At 71.7% G+C, this 19,180-nt stretch overlaps 1 protein-coding gene across 1 annotated transcript in view; it reads left to right on the top strand.

Moving 5' to 3' along the window:
• The window catches only part of MEGF6 (multiple EGF like domains 6), a 76,238-nt gene that overhangs the window by 11,155 nt on the left and 45,903 nt on the right, over positions 1 to 19,180 (top strand). Inside the window, exons 6-7 of the mRNA XM_045858729.1 lie at positions 1,932 to 2,041; positions 6,862 to 6,966. Of these exons, the coding sequence (XP_045714685.1) occupies positions 1,932 to 2,041; positions 6,862 to 6,966 (215 nt within the window). The remainder of the gene's footprint in view (positions 1 to 1,931; positions 2,042 to 6,861; positions 6,967 to 19,180) is intronic.

The following is a 19,180-nucleotide window of genomic DNA, read 5'->3' as shown; positions in this document are numbered from 1 at the left end:
GGCGGGCGGTTTCATGTCCTGCCAAGACGGTGTTTGCGGAGCCCCCCGGCCGCCGCGCGCAGTGCGTGCAGCACCCCACTTCCCGGAAGCGGCCTGGCGGTCGGTCCTCGGGGCCCGGGACCCCAGGCGGCCGCTGTCTCCCACGGCCCCGAGTGCCGGGCCCCCTGCACCCCTGGAGGGCGTTTCCGTTCCCGGAGACGGACGCAGGTCCAGGCTCTCCGGCCCCTCGCGGTGGCTCCAGGGTCCCTGCCCCGGTGGTGCTGGCTGGGCCCCGGCCCGGTTCCTACAGCGGCGGCGGAGGGGGCTGGGGCGGGGGTCACTGTGCCTGTAGGCCTCGGGGTGGCCTGGCCAGCCCCCTCCTCCGGACGGGGCGGCTCCAGCGACGGCGGGACCCTCCGTGCCCGCAGCCGGCAGCCCGACGTCAGGCGTGGGGGGGTTCCTCCCGGGGGCTCCAGCAGAGCACCTGGGGACAGGGCCTGTCGGCCGCGGTCCTGGGCTGGTAGCTGCGTCGCACCAGCCTCTGTTGTCTCTCCGTTGCCCCTGGTCCGTGCCCAGACTTCCCTCTTCTCACAAGGACCCCAGTTGTTGAAATCGGGGCCACCCTGAGGCAGGGCGCCTCCATTACACTCGAGGAGGCCTGTGAAGATCCTCTCTGTGGACGGGGGGGGGGGGGGGGCAGCCCAGGTGCAGGGGGCCGTGCAGCCCGCACAGGCGGGAAGAGGCAGGGGTGTGGGCAGGCAGACGTCCGAGTTGCCGTCACCAGGGAGGGTGCTGGGTGTTTGGGCGGGGGAGGGTGCGGAGGAGGCGGCTCCCGGGAGGGTGACCGGGGAACCCGCCCGCCATCTGGGTGGGCAGGGGCGCTCCCCACACACCTGCGGCCCAGCTGAGGAGGAGCTGGGCTGTGGGGGGGCCGGGGTGCGGGGCACAGCTGGGTGGGGAGCCGTGGGGAATGTGCTGACCAGGCACTCCCTGCCTCCCACGCTGGCGCCAGGTCTGTGGCTACGGGGTGAGCCTGGGGCTGCGGGAGGAGGCCCCTCGCTGGCTGTTTCACCGGGCATGCCCTGCCGGCCGCGGGGCTGCGGGTGCCAGGGGGACTGGGCGGGCCCAGGGCGTCTCTGGATGTGGGGAGGGGACATAAGAGCTCTGTCCGTTCTGCCGGGGGTGCCAGGGAGTGGGCGTGGGCCCCGCCTTCCTCCGGCCACGCCCCATGCTGGGCCCCAGGCTGCTCGGGTCGGGCTGCCCACCTCCAGCGGCCCGGCGGCTGGGTGGGCTCTGCTCTCAGCCTTTGTGGGGGCTGCACCATCCACCTAAGCAGGAACCAGCCATGAGCCACCCCGACCTGCAGGCTGCCCTCTGCGGGGAGCCCCCTGGCCTGCGCCCCTCTGCCCTCAGCGCCAAGTACTGAATGCGTTTGGGTCCTCCTGTCACTTGGGCTGCCTCCCTCTGGCCCCCCGGCTCAGCACCACTCACCCCGGGGGGGGCAGGGACCCCTCCTCATGGGCGTGTCAGGGCAGGCCCGTGTCCGGCTCCTTGGTGCACCGGGGGGCCTGGGGCCCGCCCCGCCCCGGGCGCCTGGAACCCACGGGGTCCACTCTGGGAGCTGGTCCTGCTCCTCAGCGGGCACTTGGGGTCTGAGGCCCCCGGCCCTCCAGGACTGTCTGGGTGACGACGGCCAGCGCCGGTCCCCAGCCACCCGGGAGCCAGTGGGGGGATGGTGGTGAGGGTGGCGGGGCCGGGCACAGCGGAAGGCCTGTTGCTGGTTCCAGGGCGCTGTGGGCCCGGGCACCTCCTCCGAGCCGCCCACTCAGCTTTGCGACAGAGACAGCAGGGGCCCGACCTGAGGGCAGGGGACACACCTGAGGGCAGGGGACTGCGAGCACCGATGCCGAGGGAGCAGTGCTGCCAGCACTCCCCTCCCCTGTCTCTTCCAGAACCAGCTACTACACCAGCTACAGGCAGGTGTACGCCGCGGAGACCCGGACCGTGCTCAGGTGCTGCCCCGGGTGGAGCCAGCAGCCGGGCGCCCAGGGCTGCCTCGCCGGTGAGTGTCCCCGCCCGCCGTGCCACCTGCGGACGCTGAGCCTCCCTCAAAGAGACCGTGTGTCCGGGGACTGTCCCCCCACCCCCCACAGCTGCTGCGGGACGCAGCCCCGCCCCCACAGCCTGCTCCGGGCGGGGGGGACCTGTCACAGGAGCAGGAGTGACACCCGGGGCCACACATCCTGCTGGCGTGTCACCGAGGCTGTCAGGACAAAGTCATACGAGAGGAAAGGAGCCAGGATGTCTCCCGTGCTGGTGCTGGCAGGGCCAGCAGGGAGAGCGGCCATCTGCTGGCCGGGGTGCCTGGCGCCACCCAGAGGGGTCTTGGGCGCCTTTGAGCCTGGCTCGGGGTCAGGGTCCTGGAGTGTGACCCCTTGCCCGCTTGTCCTGCCGCACCCTGGGCCTCAGCCCGCCCGCCCTCTGCTGGGGGGGGGCTGCCGCCCCCAGAGAGCGCGTCCCGGTGGGCGTGTCTGTGCTGGAGTCGGGTGCCTGGTCCTGGCCGGCTGCTGGGAGGCCCCTGCTTCGTGCCGGGGTGGGGGTCCCGGGGGTGGAGCACTGGGGAGGCTGGCGGGGACTGCGGGGTCTGCGCCCCTCCCCTGAGAGGCCGGCCGGGGGTCTCGCGTCCCACACCCGGGGGTCACCCACGGTGGGCCGTCTGTGACTGGGATGGGACACGGACGTCGGGGGCCGAAGGGGACCTCATGTGACCTGCAGGGGAGAAGGGGAAAGGACAGGGCACGGCGGTGTTTTCTCAGGACGGGAAATGAACAGCTCCCTCCGGAAGGGAGTGGAGGATGGAGGAGAAGGAAGCCGCTGGGCCGCGGGCCGTGGGGGCCGTGGGGGCTGGTGGACGCCGGCCAGCCGCCCCGGCAGCTGCCCTACTCTCTGAGGCCCGATCTCGGCTCTCGGGGGTGGGGTGGGGGGCTGGCGTCTGGGAGAACAAAGGGGCTCTTGAGTGGGTGCAGGCGGACATCAAAGCCAGGTTCCCGTTTCCGCCCGCCCGGTGGGGGGGGTGGGGGCTCCCCAGGCTGCAGCAGTCCTGGCAGGATAACGGGGGGCGAGGGGGGCAGTGGGGCCAGGCCTGTGTCCCCGCCCCCAGGGTCAGCGGGGGGAGGCTTGGTCTCTCCACCCAGGGAAGGACGCGGGTGCAGGGCATGCGGGCCCGAGGGTCGGGAGCAGCCGCAGGTCCAGGCCCGTCCAGCACAGGTCCCGGGACGGTGTGCCCTGCGCCCCCGGGCTGGGGTCCTGAGGCCCTTGGTTCCTCCTGGCGCTGGGAGTGACCACTCCGGGCTGGGCAGGAGGAGCCGGGGCCGGGGCCGGGGCCCGGGGGGGGACCAGAGTCCGTCTCTCCTGCCCGCTCAGTCTGAGCTGAGCTCTGCCCGCGCTGTGGCTCTCTCTGCCCGTGAAGGACGGGGCCGCCCCGTCCTGGCCAGCAGCCGGCGTGGGGGTGCGGCAGGTGGGGCTGGAGCCCACCGGGCCTCCCTCAGCTCAGGGTGGGTCCTGGCCGCCACCCTCCCCAGGTGGGGACCTCTCGGCCCCTGGGCCTGGCCTTGGGCGTGTGGGTTGTCACATCTGCCAGGAGACGGGGGCCAGGATCCCCACCGGGACGGGGTCCCCTGGTGCAGGGGCCCCACAGGACAGGGCCCCACAGGGGTCTCCAGGGGACAAGGTCACAGCATGCATCCGGAACTTGAAGCCCGGGCCCTCTTGGTTGTTTCTTTTTAAAGTTCTACTTCAGGGTGGGCTCCTCCCAGGTGTGTGTGACTTTCACCTGTTTGTGCCAGGGATGCGGGAAGAGCCCTGTAGTCGGGCCGCTGGGGTGGCCCCCGAGCCTGGGCTGCCAGCTGCGAGGGGTGGGCGTGGGGGCCCAGGGGGAGCGCTGGGCAGGGGCCCGGGACCTCGCCCCGGGGGTGGGGGGGCGCCCTCTGCGCCCGCAGCCGTAACGACAGAGGTACGGACGGGTTCTGTGAGGACGGCCCAGGGGCGGGTTCCAGGGACAAACAGCGCTCGCTTCCCCCGTGTTCCCCGGAGGGGGCTCCAGGGGCTCGCTGGGGGGACGCCCAACGACGTGGCACCCCGCCTGACAGCTGCGCCCAGTGACCCGGCCGCTCTCTGCGGCCGAGGGACACCGAGAGGTGGTCAGGCTGGGGCGGGGCAGGGGCGGCCCCCGTCCACCAGCCACGGTGAGACTTCGGTTGGATGTGACCTGGAGACACAGGCGCGTGCGAGACGGCGCCGGGGCCCGTGGCGCGGGTGTCGGAACGAGGAGAAGGCGGGTGCGGTGGAGAGAATGGCAGGAAGCTTCTAATGGTGTTGGGGTTCCTCCGAGAGCCACTCAGCAGCATGCTGACCTGGAGGTGACCAAAAGAAAGTGTCGGTGGGACAGGGCAGCGGCGCCCGATGCCCGGGGCTTCCCCGGATCCGCGTGGCCCCTTCACCCACGTGCCCTGGGGGGCAGCTGGGCTCCGGCCCTTGGTTGCTGGGGTTCGAGTTCTTCCTGCTCAGCACGGATCTCTGGATTCCACGTCTGCCCCGGCTGGAGGACACGGGTTGTCTGGACGGACCTTCACGCTGTTTCAGCCGCAGCTGCCCTGGGTCCTGGCTCCCCCTCATCGAAGGACGCGGTTCCCGGCCTGGAGCAGCTCGGACCCCCGGATCCCCGCTCGCCGACCCCGAGGCGGACGCAGCCAGGAAGACAGACGCACCTGCTCGCAGCCTCGGTTCGCCTGGGCTCTGTCCCTCTGGGGCTGGCAGGCGGGCCACAGAGCCGCAGGTTCGGTCGGCAGGACTGGTCGGAGCCCTCAGTGCGGCCGTGTGCACCTCAGTGCGGATTCCAAGACAGGCTGTGCGGGGGTGTCCAAACTAACTCTTCCTTCCGAAAGGAAGGAAGGAAGAGCAACAATGAAGAGAAAACAGTAACAGTGTGTCGGGCTGAGAAGCCCTGGCCCAGGTGATACATTGTACAGACGGTGGCGAGGGCCTGCCTCAGGCTCAGGCGTGGGCGGGCGGCAGTGCAGTGCGGGAACTCCGGAACTGCGCCCTGCGCCCCGCGGTCGGGGCGGGGGAGTGAGGACAGAACGCTGCAGGAGGACGAGGCAGGGAGCAGGGAACGGGGTCGGGGGGCGGGCAGGCGGTGCTGGCTCCAATGGGGCTGTGGACGGACTCCCACTCCCTCCCGGGCACCGGTGGCCTGTGTGACGTGAGTGGGGGCGGGGGCCTTGCAGGTGCCTGGGGAGAGACCCCCACCGCAGAGGGAGCGGAAGGTGCGAGGCCGTGGTAGCCCAGGAGGGGCTGCGCTGTGGCTCCTGCCAGCGGGAGCCACGGACCGGGTGCAGCCCTGGCTCCGCGCCCGGGACCTCGGCCCCTGCAGGCGGGGCTGCGGGTGAGCCCCCAGCTGGTGCCCTGCACCCACCTGCGGTCCTGCAGGCAGCTGGCCCCGGCAGGTGGCCCTCCCTGGGGTCAGGGCCCGAGGGGGGGAGCGGCAAGGAGGCCGCCCCCGGCTTTCCTGCCCCCGAGTCTCACTTTTCCTTTTCCGTCCTGGCCATGGTCAGCCCCTCGCCCAGCGTGGGAACGGGCAGGGCTGGCACACACTGCCTGTGGGCGCTCACGCTCCGGACGGCAGTCCGCCGCCCTAGCGCCTGGCCCGGGGCCCCTCCCCTGCAGCCCACGGCTCCTAGCACAGGAACACCCCACGCCTGGGCACTCAGCTCAGGGTGCCCTTGGTGGGGCGGGGTCGGGGTGGTGGCCCCGGCCTGCCCAGCGCGCCCCAGGGCCAAGCGTGCGCGGGTCTGCGTCTTCACGTCCGGGCAGCCCTGGCACTTGCTCCGTGACCTCAGCCGAGGGCTGGGGGTTCAGTCACAGCCTCCACCAGGGGCTGGAGGTCTGTGGGGACAGGACCCCAGTCTGGGGCGGTCCGGGCCCAGCCCTCCTGGGAGGTCCCGGGCGCGTGGCCCCAGCCCTGCAGACACCCAGCTGCGGGGAGGTGGGTGTGCCGCAGGCAGGGAGCGGGCAGCAGGCGGGGGGGAGGGGACCGTGCTGCCCACTCAGACCCGCTCTCCGGGGCTCCGTGTCTGGGGTGGGAGGCCGGGGCTGGGAGGGCTGGTGGGCCTTGTCGTTGGGGTCTGTGGCCTCTTGGCCCCCCACCTTCTCCATCGACAGGACGGGCTCCCGGACTCGGGGTGGCCAGCTTGAGCCCGGACTTGCAGCCACGCAGAGGCTCCGGGAGCTGGGCCTGGCTGCGGGCAGAGGGCGCCTGTCCCTCTGCTTGTCCCGGGCGCCCACCCGTGTGGTGGGCGGTGCTCTTGGCGTGGAGGCTGTGGAGCCAGCCCGGGGGGGCTCCGTCCTTCCCCGGGAACCTGGAGGGGGGCTTTCTCCCTGCAGGGAGGGTCTTGGGGGAGGGCTGGCGTGGGGGCCCGTGGCCTGGGGCTTGGGAGGGAACAAGCTCTTCCCCCCGTAAATGCTGAGGTGCGTTGGGAGGCTGTGGTGGGGAATCGCAGGGTGCTGTGTTGGGGTTCTTGCCCCAGCCAAAGGGGCTCCCCTGGACCTACACCACGTGTGTCCAGGGCTAGGGGGGGCCGTGTGGGACCCACAGCAGCGGGGCTGGGCTGCCTGCCAGTGGGACCTCCAGGTGTGGGGGCTCAGCCCTCAGGTGTGGTCCCGGCTGCGCTGGGGGGAGGGCTGGGTTCCGTCTGGCCCGAGGCCTCGCCTTGAGTGGGTTGACTTCATGGGGGAGTGTCCTCTTGCGACTCCGTCCTGGTGGGTGGGCTGGGTGCTGCCCCCAGCCCCTGCCTCACTCACGGGCCCCCTCCCCTCTCTCCACAGCCGAGTGCCGCGCTGGCCTGTGTTTCAACGGTGGCAGCTGCGAGCCCGGCTCAGCCCGGCCGTGCCGCTGCCCCGCCGGCTTCCAGGGCCCCCGCTGCCAGCACGGTGAGTGCAGCCCCGCCAGGCCCCGAGGCTCTGGCTGCGCCCAGGGGCGCGGGCGCGGGGGGGACCCAGGACGGGGGCCGTTGTCCACCACCCTCACCCTGGGCCCTGCTGCCCACCCCAGTCGTGGGGGGCGGGGCCGACTCTGAGGCCCTCCCTCAGTGGACGCCTCAGTGACCGCGGAACCCCTGAGTTGTGTCCCCTGTGGACGGGGCGGCGGGTGCGGACACAGGCAGGGCGGGGAGCACTCGTCCCAGGGGTCTCGGAGCTGCCGGGCCGCCGCGCCGGAGACCCCCACGTCCTCGGTGTTGGAGCACGGGGAGCCCCGGGGGTCCTGCCTGAGGCAGGTGGTGGGGGAAACTCTGGCACATCAGGAACTGGAGCCTGACACCCCCTGGAAGCCAGGCCTCTGGGCCACTCGGGAGAACTCGCGTGGGGGGTGATAGGGTTTCTGTCAAGCGCACACACGCGCGGGGAAGATGTCAGACGCACCCCCGCCAACGTTCCCACGGCTCTCTGCGTGAGGGGGGCCAGCGTGACCTCTGGCCCCCCCTCCGGCGGCTGTGCCCGCCCCCCCCACCCCGGGGGCTCGCTCGCAGGGTCCCGCGGGCCTGAGGCACAGAGCCATGCCGCCTGCCGCGGCCGCTGCCGCACAAACCAGACGCCCCTGGGCGGTTTCCGGGGCTTTGAACTTGCCTCCGGTGAGCGGCGGGGGCTGCTTCTGGGCGGACGCCAGGCAGACGCCCTGAGGTGAGCGTCCACGCGTCCAGGCGCCCAGCAGGCAGCCAGAGGAGCCCAGGAAACGGGGGACCGGAAGGTCCCCCTGCTTGTTTGGGGGGGGGCCCTCCCCGTCGCTGTTCCCTGTGTGTGTTCCCTCCCAGGTGCCGCCCATCCCCGGCACCGGGCTGAGGGTAGGGGCTGCCGGGGTGCTCCCGGAGGAGTTTGGGGAGGGCGGTGTGGCCGGGGGTGTGGCCGGCGGTGGGGCAGCTGTCGGCTTGGGCCGCTCCGGGGGCTCGTCGAGTGCCCTCTGTTCCCTGGAAGGTTCTGCGCTGAGCCCGCCTGTCCCTGGGCTCCGGGAGGGCCCCTTCTCGCAGAAATGGAAGAAGGGCCCCCCCAGGGCCGGGGGTCCCTGCCCGGTGCCCCTGGGGGCTGCTCGGAGACACCCCCCCATTCTGGAGCATCTTCGGTCCCCTCCGGGAGCACCCCCGTGCCTCGCCTCTCCTCGGGGTCTGTCACCGCGGTGACAGGTGGCCCGGGAGAGACGCTCTGAGGACCCTGGGGCTCATGTGCGCTGCCCGACTCGGATCTCGCTGGGCGTGACCGTGGGGGTGGGCGGAGCACCTCCGCCCTGGCGGCCGGCTGCCTTCGGGCTGCTGCTCGGACGGGGCTGCGGCTGGACCGTCGGCCTCACGGGTGCTGCCGAGGTCCCTGTGTGTGTGTGTGGGGGGGGAGGGCAGCGAGGAGGTGACTCTGCAGTGTGGCCTGTCCTTGGTCACACCCTCTGAGAGACAGTGGTGACACCCTAGGACTGGGCTTCCTCCAGACTCTGTCTTCGCCTGCCTGCCCGGACCTCCAGCTCGGGGCCGCATGGGCCAGAGCTCCCTGTGAGCTGAGCAGCCTCTCCGCCCCCGAGGCCCCTGCCCTCGGCCTCCTGGGTACCAGCGGGGTGAGGGCTGGCAGGGCAGCACGGGGAGGGAGCCAGGGTTCCCCCGCCCCGGGAGCTCAGACATGCAGCGGGGGCTTTGTGGCCGGCGGGGGGCAGCCTGTCTCACCCCGTTCCAGGGCCCGAGGCTCAGAGACTCAGGCTTGGGGTGCTGGGTGGGGGGAAGCAGCGTGCCCCCAGCTCCTCGGGGTCCAGGCCCCAGGCTCAGCTTTGCCTCCAGAGCAGCCCCCTGTGTGGGGACAGGCCTTGGGGTGGGCGGAGGGCCCGGAACCCCAGGGTACTGCCTGCCCCTGCGCCACGCTCTGCCGGCGATGCCGCGTCAAAACCCCGCTTCCTGTGCTTGTGGAGGAGGAACCCGGGCCGGGGCCCGGGCAGCTGCCACTGCTCAGGGAGCTGGGGCTGGAGTCTCCGTCCGCCCGGTGAGGGCGCGGGACCTTCTGGCCGTCTCTGGGGTGGTGCCAGGGCGGTGGGTCCCCTGTGAGATCTGCTTTGGAGGAGAAGGGGGCAGAACCCGGCCCCCGTCCTGTTCTGAACCCTGGGCAGGGTGGGCGGAAGCATCTGTGCCAGGGGGCAGGGCCTGTGCGCAGCCCTTGGCCCTCCGTGGGTGGGCTTCCCGGGAGGGTGGCCAGCTGGGGGGCAGATGTGGCAGATGTGGCCGTCGGAGAGCGGTGCAGTGGGGGGGCTGCAGGGCCGCCGCCTGGGCGCTGTCTCCTCGGAGGAGAGACCAAGGGAGCAGGCTGGGTGTGAGCAGGGCTGGGTGGGCAGGCTGGGTGTGCAGGGGAGGGTGTGCAAGGGAGGGTGAGCAGGGCTGGGTGAGCAGGCTGGGTGTGAGCAGGCTGGATGTGCAGGGGGCTAGGTGTGCAGGCTGGGTGTGCAGGGTGGGTGCGAGCAGGCTGGGTGTGCAGGCCAGTGTGAGCAGGCTGGGTGTGCAGGGCCGGGTGTGCAAGGCCGGGTGTGCAGGCCGGGTGTGTGCAGGCCAGGTGTGCAGGCTGGGTGTGCAGGCTAGGTGTGCAGGGGAGGGTGAGCAGGGCTGGGTGAGCAGGGTGGGTGTGAGCAGGCTGGGTGTGAGCAGGACTGGGTGTGAGCAGGCTGAGTGTGCAGGCTGGGTGTGCAGGCCAGTGTGAGCAGGCTGGGTGGGCAGGGCTAGGTGTGCAGGGGAGGGTGTGCAGGCCAGTGTGAGCAGGCTGGGTGTGCAGGCTGGGTGTGTGCAGGCTGGGTGTGCAGACTGGGTGTGAGCAGGCTGGGTGTGTGCAGGCCAGTGTGAGCAGGCTGGGTGTGCAGGGCCGGGTGTGCAAGGTGGGACGAGGGTCCGGACCCTGCAGTGTAGCAGCCCCTCGCTCGGCTCTCTGGGCCGAACCCCGCGGCTCCCCCCGGTGCCCCCTCCGTGCCGGCGCGGCCCCGCCGACCTGAGCTGCAGCGCGGAGGAAACATCTGACCGACTGCAGTGGTAATTGGTTCCAGTTTTGAAAATATAAGCCATATTGTCTCTGGTTCCCCAAATTCTTTCATTGGAACAAAAGAGTGGGGGAGGGGGAGGGACTGCTGGCTGGATGCTGGTGAGCAGGGGGTGGGGTGGGCCTGCCTGCGGGGGCTCCAGGCTTTGTCCCCCCCCCCGCCCCCACCCCGAGGAGGCTCTGCAGAGCACAAAGGGGCCTGTGTGGGCCACTGGGGGCGGGGGAGGCTGGAGGTGCCCCGCCTGGTGCCGTCGAACCGGGCAGCTGGGGGTCCAGGGTGGGCTGCAGGGGCACCCACGTGGGCGGGGGCAGAGCGGCCGGGGAAGGACGTGGGGAGGTGGGGACGTGCTGTCCCCGAGCGCCTGCTGTGTTGGGCGAGAGTGCGGGGACATGCCGGCGGCCGGGCCGGCCCCTGTCCTGGGGGCGCCCGCGCACAGCGAGCCTGAGCGCCCGCCGGGGTGGCTCCCTGGGGTGGCCTGGGGCTGGCGCCACCGGTCAGCGGAGGAGGCAGGTGTACCCTGGGGACGCCCTGTCCCTTGCTGGGCTCCGGGGTCCTGTGAGCACATGGGCCGCTGGCGTTGAGTCTTCTTTTCTTCCTTTTTAAGGATTTTAAATATTTTTCAGAGAGAGGGGAAGGGAGGGAGAAAGAGAGAGAGAGAAACATCGACGTGCGAGGGAAACATCCATCCGTTGCCTCTCGTGCGCCCCCTACTGGGGAGGGACCTGGCCCGCAACCCCGGGAGTGTGCTCTGACCGGGAATCGAACCAGCGACCTTTCAGTGTGCAGGACGACGCCCAGGCCACTGAGCCCCACCAACCAGGGCTCTGGCGTGGTCTTCAAGGAGAAGACAGGCACAGAACCCTGACACTTAGGAACATACACGTCTTCACACCGCTGTCCTTGGCTCTGTGCGTCAGGACACAGCCACCTCTGGTGGTTTCTTGTGACCCGGGCGCCCCCGACCTCGAGGGGCGAGGGCGGACTGAGCATGAGACCTGGCGCGCCCCCGGGCGCCCTCCTGGTCCGAGCAGCTTTGCCTCTGTCCCCCCTGGGCCTCCGTCCGCTTCCTCGCCTGAGACGGGCAGGCTGGGCGGGCCCCTGGGGCGGTTCTGGGGCACCGGGCCCAGGGAGTGATCGCAGCTCAGCTCTGATGCCCAGCAGAGGGCTTCCTGGAGGTGGCGTGCCTGTGGACGGGGCAGCGTGTGGGGAGGGGCCGGTGGGCGGGGGTGGGCTTTCCGGAGGGGAGTGCAAGGAGCAGCAGAGTGCCGGGTGGGGGCGCGGGGGGAGTAGGTGAGCTTGGCCCCAGGGGCTGGGGGAGACTGCACAAGGTTCAGCCGCAACCCCAGGGACCCTGAGCCTCCCTCTCCGAGCGGACCGAAGGGACCCCGTGTGGCCTGCCCCTCCACGCTCCACGCCCACCGCAGCCCCGCGGGGAGACATGCGTGAGCGGTCCCGGCCGGAGCCTGCTCACCCAGGCCCACCGGCACCCTGACGGGCCCTGCCTTTGGGAGGGGCCCTGGCTCCCTAGCCTGAGCAGGCGGCTGGTGGCGGGGCACCCCTGGTGGGGGGAGCAGTGAGGGCCAGGGGTGGCTGGGCCTGGCCCGAGCCCCTGGCCTTGGCCGGAGGGCGACTGCTTCTGAACTGGAGGAGCTGGTTAATGGAGAGGGAGCGGCTGCCGGGGCCCTCGGGCCTGACCCCCGGCCGGGGCGGGGCCGCTCTGGGCCCCTCACCTGACTGGGCCTGGTCGCTGCCGTTTGCCTGGGAGCCCCGGCCTCGGCATGACCTGCCCTGGACCCGGCTCCGCTCTGCTGTGTCCCCCGCCCGAGTGGGGGGCACACACTACCTAATCTCTCCTTCAGGGGCGGTTCCTCAAGTCTCCAGAGAGCCCCACGCCCCGCAGGAGCTGGCGCCGGCGTGCAGGGGGCCTGGCGCATTGAATGGAGGGGGCGGGCAGCACCGCCTCGGGCCCTCGGCCTGGTCCCTGCTGACCGTGGCCGTGGCCGGCGGCTGGGACCGCTGAGGCGGCTCTGTCCCAGGTCCGGCCTGCAGTCTGGCTGGGCCGTTTCTGCAGGGCCGGGTGGGGGGTGGTGTCCGCAGACAGCCTGCCCCGAGCCGCCGGGACGGGCCCCCGGCAGTCCCCCGGTGCCTTTCGGAGTGGCTGGCGCAGGGAGGGGCACCCGTGTTCACTCGGTGAGTCGTGGGATTGCCAGGTTTGCCCCCAGTGCCCACAAAGGTGCCTCTGTCTCCTGCCCGCCGCGGCCTCCAGGCCCGCTCCTGCACAGTGGGGCCGTGGGCCTCCCCCCGGGCCGGCTGCGGGTCCAGACGGGCGGTCTTTTCATGACATGATCACGGCAGGAGACACCGGGAGGCAGGCCCCCCAGGGCGAGAGGTCTGTGTGCTCCCCCCACCTGCCCCCGGGTGCCGGCTGGGAGTTTGGTGAGTGGGGGTCTCTGGTGCCCCCTGCTGTCGGGGCAGGACTGAGGCTGGGGTTCAGAGAAAGACAAGGCCTCGGTGCCTCCTTGGGCTGCCCACGAGTAGTGGCCCCGCCCTGCCCTCTGGGTGGTTTCCTGCAGTGACCCTGTGACCCTGTCCCTTGGCCACGCTGTCCTTTACCCTCCCACCCACCCCCCTTCCCAAGAAGCCACCCCAGACTCCTTGGGTGAAAGGCCCCTCTCTGGACTGGGGGGCAGTCCTGGGGTGGGCTGGAAGCTCGTCCCATCTCACACAGGGGGACTGCGACCCCGACCCCGCTGAGTTTCGGGCAGGGGCCTTGTCGGTGCCTGTGCTGGGGTGGGGGCGCCGGACAGTGTCTGGGGGATCCAGGGGGCCCCCACACTGTCGCCACCTTGGGGACGGACGGACAGGTGCTCACACAGCTCCTGGGAGCGGGAGCTTCCTTCGGGACCAAGGGGCCGTGTCCGGGCCCCTGCAGGCCTTTCCCCGGCCGTGCGCTGGGTTGAGTGGAGCCAGGCAGCAGCCCCCTCGCCCGAGCCGGCAGCCCCCGCTGGCCACGGCTGATGGCCCGGTGCTCTCTGCCCTGGGCTGGGAAAGGCCTGGCCAAGCGGAGCAGGGCCGGGGTGCCGGAGCTCACACGGCACCCAGGGGCCCTCCCCGCCCTCCTGTGCCCTCGGTCCTTCACGGCCCCCCTGGCCAAGGCTCCCCTTGCCCGCGGAGGGGTCAGAGGGCAAAGCCCGCCCTGGAGGCCTGATGCAACCAGTGTCTGCTTCCCGGGGCTCAGGCCCCGGGCTGCCTGGGCGGGGGGGGTGGTCTGGAGGGTGGCGCCCAGATCAGGGCCCGGGGCAGCGGAGGTGGCTGGAGGGGCCGGGGAGGGCAGCGGTGTGTGGGACCCTTGGCCTGGGTGCCGGGGAGAGACCCTCACTGGGGCGATTGGCCCTGGCCCCGAGAAAGCGAGTGAAAACAGACCATCTGTGCGAGCCCTCCCTGCAGCCCCTGCGGACCCCTCCCTGCCCCGGCCGTTGGCTCCTCTTCTCGCCCCAGGAATCTGCCCCTCCCCACCCGGGACCCCCTGTGGCCCGAGCAGCCCAGCCCCCCGGGCGGTAGGAGTGGAATGATCTGGGGCAGATTCCTGGAGAATTCCTGCCTGGGGCGACCCCGCACTCGGGAGCCGGTTCTGGGCGGGGGTGGGGGGGTCTGCCGCCCAGGCGTCGGCCCCTCCCCCCCTCCGGCCACTCCCTGTCTGCCGTGCCCACCTGCCCCCTGACTGCCTGGCGACGCCCCGCTCAGGGGCAGATTCCAGGAAAGCCGCGGATTCCCTGTGTGGGGTTCCCGGGCCGGCCGCCTCCCCGCCCGCGGGGTAATTAGCGAGGGTCTGGGAGCAGCGGGCTGGCATCTGCGCCCGACTCTGCGGGGTCCTGGCCGCTCCGGGCAGGCATTCCAGAGCGGGCCGCCCCTCCCTGCCCCCCACCCCGGCCCGGGCCCCTGCAGGCCTGGACAGTGTCAGGGGAGCCAGGCCCACTGATAGCGGGGCCCGCCCGAGGGAGGCAGAGCTGTGGGCCGCTGGCGCCAGAGCCAGCGCCTGTTTCTCTGGGAGCCAGGAGCCTCGGGGGCCGTCTCCCCGACGTCGGGGCGGGGCACGCGAACTGCGGATCAGCCGCCCATGGTGGGTCTTACACCCCAGGGCCCCAGGTCTCAGGACAGAGGGGCTGTGCGGGCCCCAGCCCCACGCCTGCCCGTGTGCTGGTGCCCGGTTCTGGCCAGGCGGGCAGCACGGGGGTGAGAAGGGACCTCGGGCCAGGCCCGAGAAGCGTGGAGCCCAGGCGTCGCACACAGCCACGCACGTGTCTGCTGCCCCCAGGGGACAGGGCACCCTGACTGGGGCCCTCGGCCCGCCTTAGGGACCGGCGGCCTGTGCTGGGGCGTGTGGCCTGGGCTGCCCGGGGGTGGAGGAACCCGCCGGTCCTGCCAGGCAGTTGGGAAGGTCCTAGGCCCGGAGGCACCGGGGAGCTGAGCCCGGGTGCCCGCCTGCAGCGTGTCCGCCGGCGACCCCCCACCCCTCACGCAGAGCGGGCGCAGCTGAACTCCCTGCGAGGTCGTCACCCACGCCCGCCCCGCCCCGCCCCGGAGGTGTGCGGGGCAGGCGGCCCTACACTCTGGCTCCGCCTCCAGGAGGGGTCGTAGGCGTGGCCCACAGGCCAGAGTGCAGTCAGTGCTCCAGGGCCACCGAGTCCCCCTGGCCGTCCCTCCCTTCCCGGGGACCCTGGCCGTGGAGGACAGGCCCAGCCTCTTGGATCTGTCCGCCTGGAAGTTAGGGCGGCCGGCAGGGAGTGGGGCTCCTGAGGGCCCCCGAAGCCCCAGTCTCTGCTGCAGGGGCTTCCCCTGCCCCCCGTGTTGCGGAGGGGACACAGGGTGGGCTGGGCACCAGCTCGCCAGCTCCGTGTCCCCGCTGCCCTGGGCATCTGCCGGCCCCACGCACCCCTGCCTCCTCCCCGGGAGGCACCTGCACGCCCAGGCACCGCTGTCACCCAGGGTCTTGGTGCCTGTCCCTGGCTGGCCCGTCCCCCAGCCCTCTCCAGCTGGTTGGTCCCAACCCAGGGTCACCCTCCAGGCTGGTTCTGGGCGGGGCCCAGGACAGGCCACCACCTCCTGGGTCTGGTGGGCAGAGCCGATGGTGGGCAGCCGCGCTCTCCAGCCGCTCCCTCACCTCGGGGTGCCCTGGGTGACAAGGGCCCGCAGGAGGCGTGGGAGGCTGTGCTGGGGACAAGGGGCACAGGTGAGCGGCGTGTGCCCGCCGGGCACTGGGTGCCCAGACCCACCCCAGCCCCTGCCGGGAGATGGTGACACCATGGCTGCCACGCTGGGAGCTCGCGTGGCCTGTCCCTGCTGGGAGATGGTGGCCACTGCCTGGGAGAGCCACGGGCTGGGGGGCCCCTGGGGATCTGGCGCTTTGCTGGGCACCTCCACTTTCCCGTGGGGTCCCCCGACATCTCCACACAGGCTGCCACCCACTTTTGGAAGGGGGCACAGAGGTTTCCGAGGGACGTTTCACAGCTGGGTGCACCCTCCCACTGCTCTGCATCCCTGGGACTCGGTGCAGAGCTGAACTTGGCCGGGCGGGGGCGCTGGTGAGGGCCCAGCTGGGGCTGCAGCAGGAGACGCAGTCGCCCCCAGGCCCTGGCAGCCGGCGGAGAGGCACGGACTTGCAGGTCGTCGGAGGCCGGGGCTCTGGGGGGAGGCCAGGCCGTCCCAGGGCAGGGCGCTCAGAGGGTGGGTGGGGGCGCCTTCCCTCCCTCCCTCCGCTGTGCCCTGTGGTGGTGCTTCTGCCCCAGGTCACAGGCCGCCCTCGGGCGCCGTGTGGCCCAGGTCCCTCCTCTTGCAGACCGCGCTTCAGCCTGGAGAGGGAGCGCCCTGCCCACGGGGCCGGGAGGGGGGCAGGGCCGAGGGGGCTCCTGCACGCGAACACTCGGGGGTCTGTGGCCAGGCTGGCTCCTGCACCTGCTGACACCTCTGCTTCCCTCCACTCTCGGCCTGGGGCCCGCAGACAGTGCCTGCGGGGACGCCCCCTGCCCCGCCCTTCCTGGGCTTCCCCCCGGGACCCAGGGAGGTTCTGGGTCAGGGCTTACAGACCCCCCCCAGGCAGGACTCCTGCCCCAGCGAGGGCCCCCCTTCCCCGCCTGCAAACCCTGGGCCGCCTCTGTGCCTGGGCACTGGCACCCCCTGGTGGCGGCAAGAGGCCAGAGCAGGCGCTGGGGGCTGCCTGGGATTTAATGCCAACTGTGACGGCCGGAACGCCAGGCGGCCTGCATCCCCCACGCCCGAGGCCAGCCCAGCCGGTGACGCCTGGGGTCACATCTGACAGCCGCCGAGGCCTCAGGGACACGGGTGGGAACGGGAGGACGAGAGCCTGACCGCGTCCAGGGCAAGCGTGGGGGAGGGGCGGCCTGGGTGTGGGCCCACTCACTCACCGCCCACCCCTGAGCCCTCGCTGTGCTTGCCTGGTCCCCTGGGCCTCAGCCGAGAGGCCAGGCAGGGTCCCGCCTCACGGGGCGCGCATCCCGGCAGGGACAGCAGGACGTCAGGGCGATTTCAGGACTTCGGGGACGGGGGTGTGAGCCAGGAAGGGGTAGGAAGTGGCTGGGGGTGGGGGCTGCATCAGAGGGGATGGCGGGACCTCTGGGGACTCGAACTGCCGTGAGGACGCGTGTGTGAAGGGCCGGGTGGGCGTGTCCAGGCGGGGATGTGGCCGGCACGGGGGGGGGTGCCCCATGGGGCACCTCCGGGGGGCCAGCCCCGCGGGGCCGTGTTGCCGAGGCTCTGCTAAGGCCAGCGGGGGCTGCTGGTCGCCGGTCACTTGGCGTGCGCCTGGGGCGTGTTCTCTCGTGGCAGGGCCGCTGACCGGCGGGGCGGATGGCGGGGCCTGTCCCGAGGTTGGGAGGACCAGGGGCAGCCAGTGGGGGGGAGCGTGGGGCTCCTGTTTGGGCCCCCGCGCCAACCAGAGGGGTGGGTGAAGCAGGCGCCCTCTGGCCGCCGGGTTTTGCCGGGCTCCCCAGGGTGTGCGGGGGTCTGGTCCCTCTGGCTCCGCACGGCGGGAGTGTGGGCGCCCGCGGCGGCTGCCCCGGCCTCCCTCTGGCCTCAGGGTGCCCAGCTGTGCAGCAGAGCTGCGCTCTGACCTCTGGGCCTCCGGTCCCCGGGCCCGGGCTCCGGCCCGTCTCTCTCCCTCGGGGGCGTCTGGGGGAGGGCACTTCGCAGCAGACCTAGGGCTCACGCCCAGACCCAGACCCAGACCCAGACCCAGACCCAGACAGAACAGCCATCGCCGTCTTGTTGTCCTCCCCTCGGCCAGCGTTCCCGCAGCAAATGTGGGCCGGCCTGCCTTCGCTGTCAGCCTGCCCAGCTGGGGGCCGGCCTGGCTGTGGCTGCCGAGCCGGTGTGGCCTGGTTCCAAGGGCCTGCGCTGGGGCGGGTGGGGGGGGTGGGGGGCAGGCGAGCCACCCCCAGAGGTGTGATGAGGGCCATGGAGGGGGCACGTAACCTGAGCCCCGAGGTCCCGCTGGCGCGGCCTGCAGCTCAGGGGAGCGGCTGTGTGCTCCTCCACACTCGCCCCCGAGGCGCCCGACTCTGGGGTGCCTGCAGGGACCTGCCCTGGTGGCGGATTTCAGGGATCAAAAGAGAGAGAGAGACAGGCCCAGAAGAGGGTTTGGGCAGGCAGGCGAGGCCACCTGGGAAGGTTCAGGTGGGGCACGCCATTCACGGTGCAGGGGCCCCCTTCCCGCGGACGGGGGGCTGAGGCGGTGGCAGACCGGGAGGCCTCTGGGAGGGGACCCCCGTGGGGGCCGAGAAGGGGTGTAGGCAAGAGCCAGGCCAGAGGAGGGCAGAAGTCCCAGGCAGGCGCTGGGACGCCTCTTCTAGGCCCGTCCCGGGAGCTCTCCTGGGACACCAGCTGCCCACCCCAGGGGGAGTGCCGGGGTGGGTGCAGGCTCCTGGCCTCGTCTGGGGCCTTGCCCGCTCAGGAGCCAGCCCGGGGCAGCTTGCACGGGGCGGGCCTGGCTGAGGGGCTCCTGGCCCGTCAGAGGCCCAGCCGGCTGGGGCAGCACCGGGGTGTCCGCCCGGGCTTTGCGCCAGGGAGGCGTGAGGGGTCAGCGGGGCTGTGAGCGAGGTGTCGGAGCCCCGCTGTGGGTCCTCCTGTCCCCACCTCAGTCAAGGGCACAGGAGATGCACACATAGCGCACGTGAGTGCACATGCACACATGCTTTGCCATGCAGGACGCCCACACACGTGTGCAAACACACACACAGCACACATGCAGTCTCGCACACACACGCACAGCACACATGCACACACACCACACACACGAATGCACATGCACACATATACTGCAAACACATAGCACATGCACTCACACACGTAACTGCATGTGCACACACACCTGTGCATGCACACACACACACACACACACACACACACACACACACACATACAGGAGCTGGGCTGAATGTGCAAGCCCTTCCTGAGCGGGGCCTGCGGCGTGGGGCGCCCAAAAGCGGGGTGCCGGCCCCGGGCTGCACCGGCCTGGCTGCCGAGCCGAGAGCGGGACATCCAGGCGCGGGGCCTCGGAGGGGGCGCGGGGACCTGGGTGTTCGGGGAACCAAGGAATGTTCTTGGCTCCCTTCTGGGTCTTCTGCACTCGTCTTGTTTTCTGGGAAACGCATGGGAAAAAGCCCCGTTTCCACATTTTTGGAGGCTGATTTGTATAAACAGACCGAACCTGATAACTTTCAGAGTAAACAGAAACCCGTCCGAAGTCAGGAAAGCGCGTCAGCCTCGGGCGCGGCCGCGGCGCGGGCCTGCCCGGCGCGTCCCCCGGCCCCTCGCCTTCCTGTGGGGGGAGACACGGCTCCGTGGGTGCCGCACGGCGTGGGGCAGCGCTGGCGCCTTTTCGCGGGACCCGCTGCCCATGGCCTGGGGCCCCGCACAAGCCCCAGGGTCTCCACCCCCAAATGAGCAGTGGACTCGGCCCCAGGGTGTCGCCCCAGCTCCTGCCCTGGGGGCTGCCCCTTCCTTAAACACCCTGGACGGCCGCTGCCTGCCTGGGGTCCTGCTCCCGGACCTTCAGGGCCCCTCGCCTCCAGCTTGCCTGAACTT

This window comes from Phyllostomus hastatus, unplaced genomic scaffold (assembly GCF_019186645.2).
Source record: "Phyllostomus hastatus isolate PE091 unplaced genomic scaffold, TTU_PhHast_1.1 phas_scaffold_182, whole genome shotgun sequence".
Taxonomy (NCBI): domain Eukaryota; kingdom Metazoa; phylum Chordata; class Mammalia; order Chiroptera; family Phyllostomidae; genus Phyllostomus; species Phyllostomus hastatus.
The sequence above is the reverse complement of the archived record's forward strand: the minus strand, read 5'-3'. Positions and strand labels throughout refer to the sequence as shown.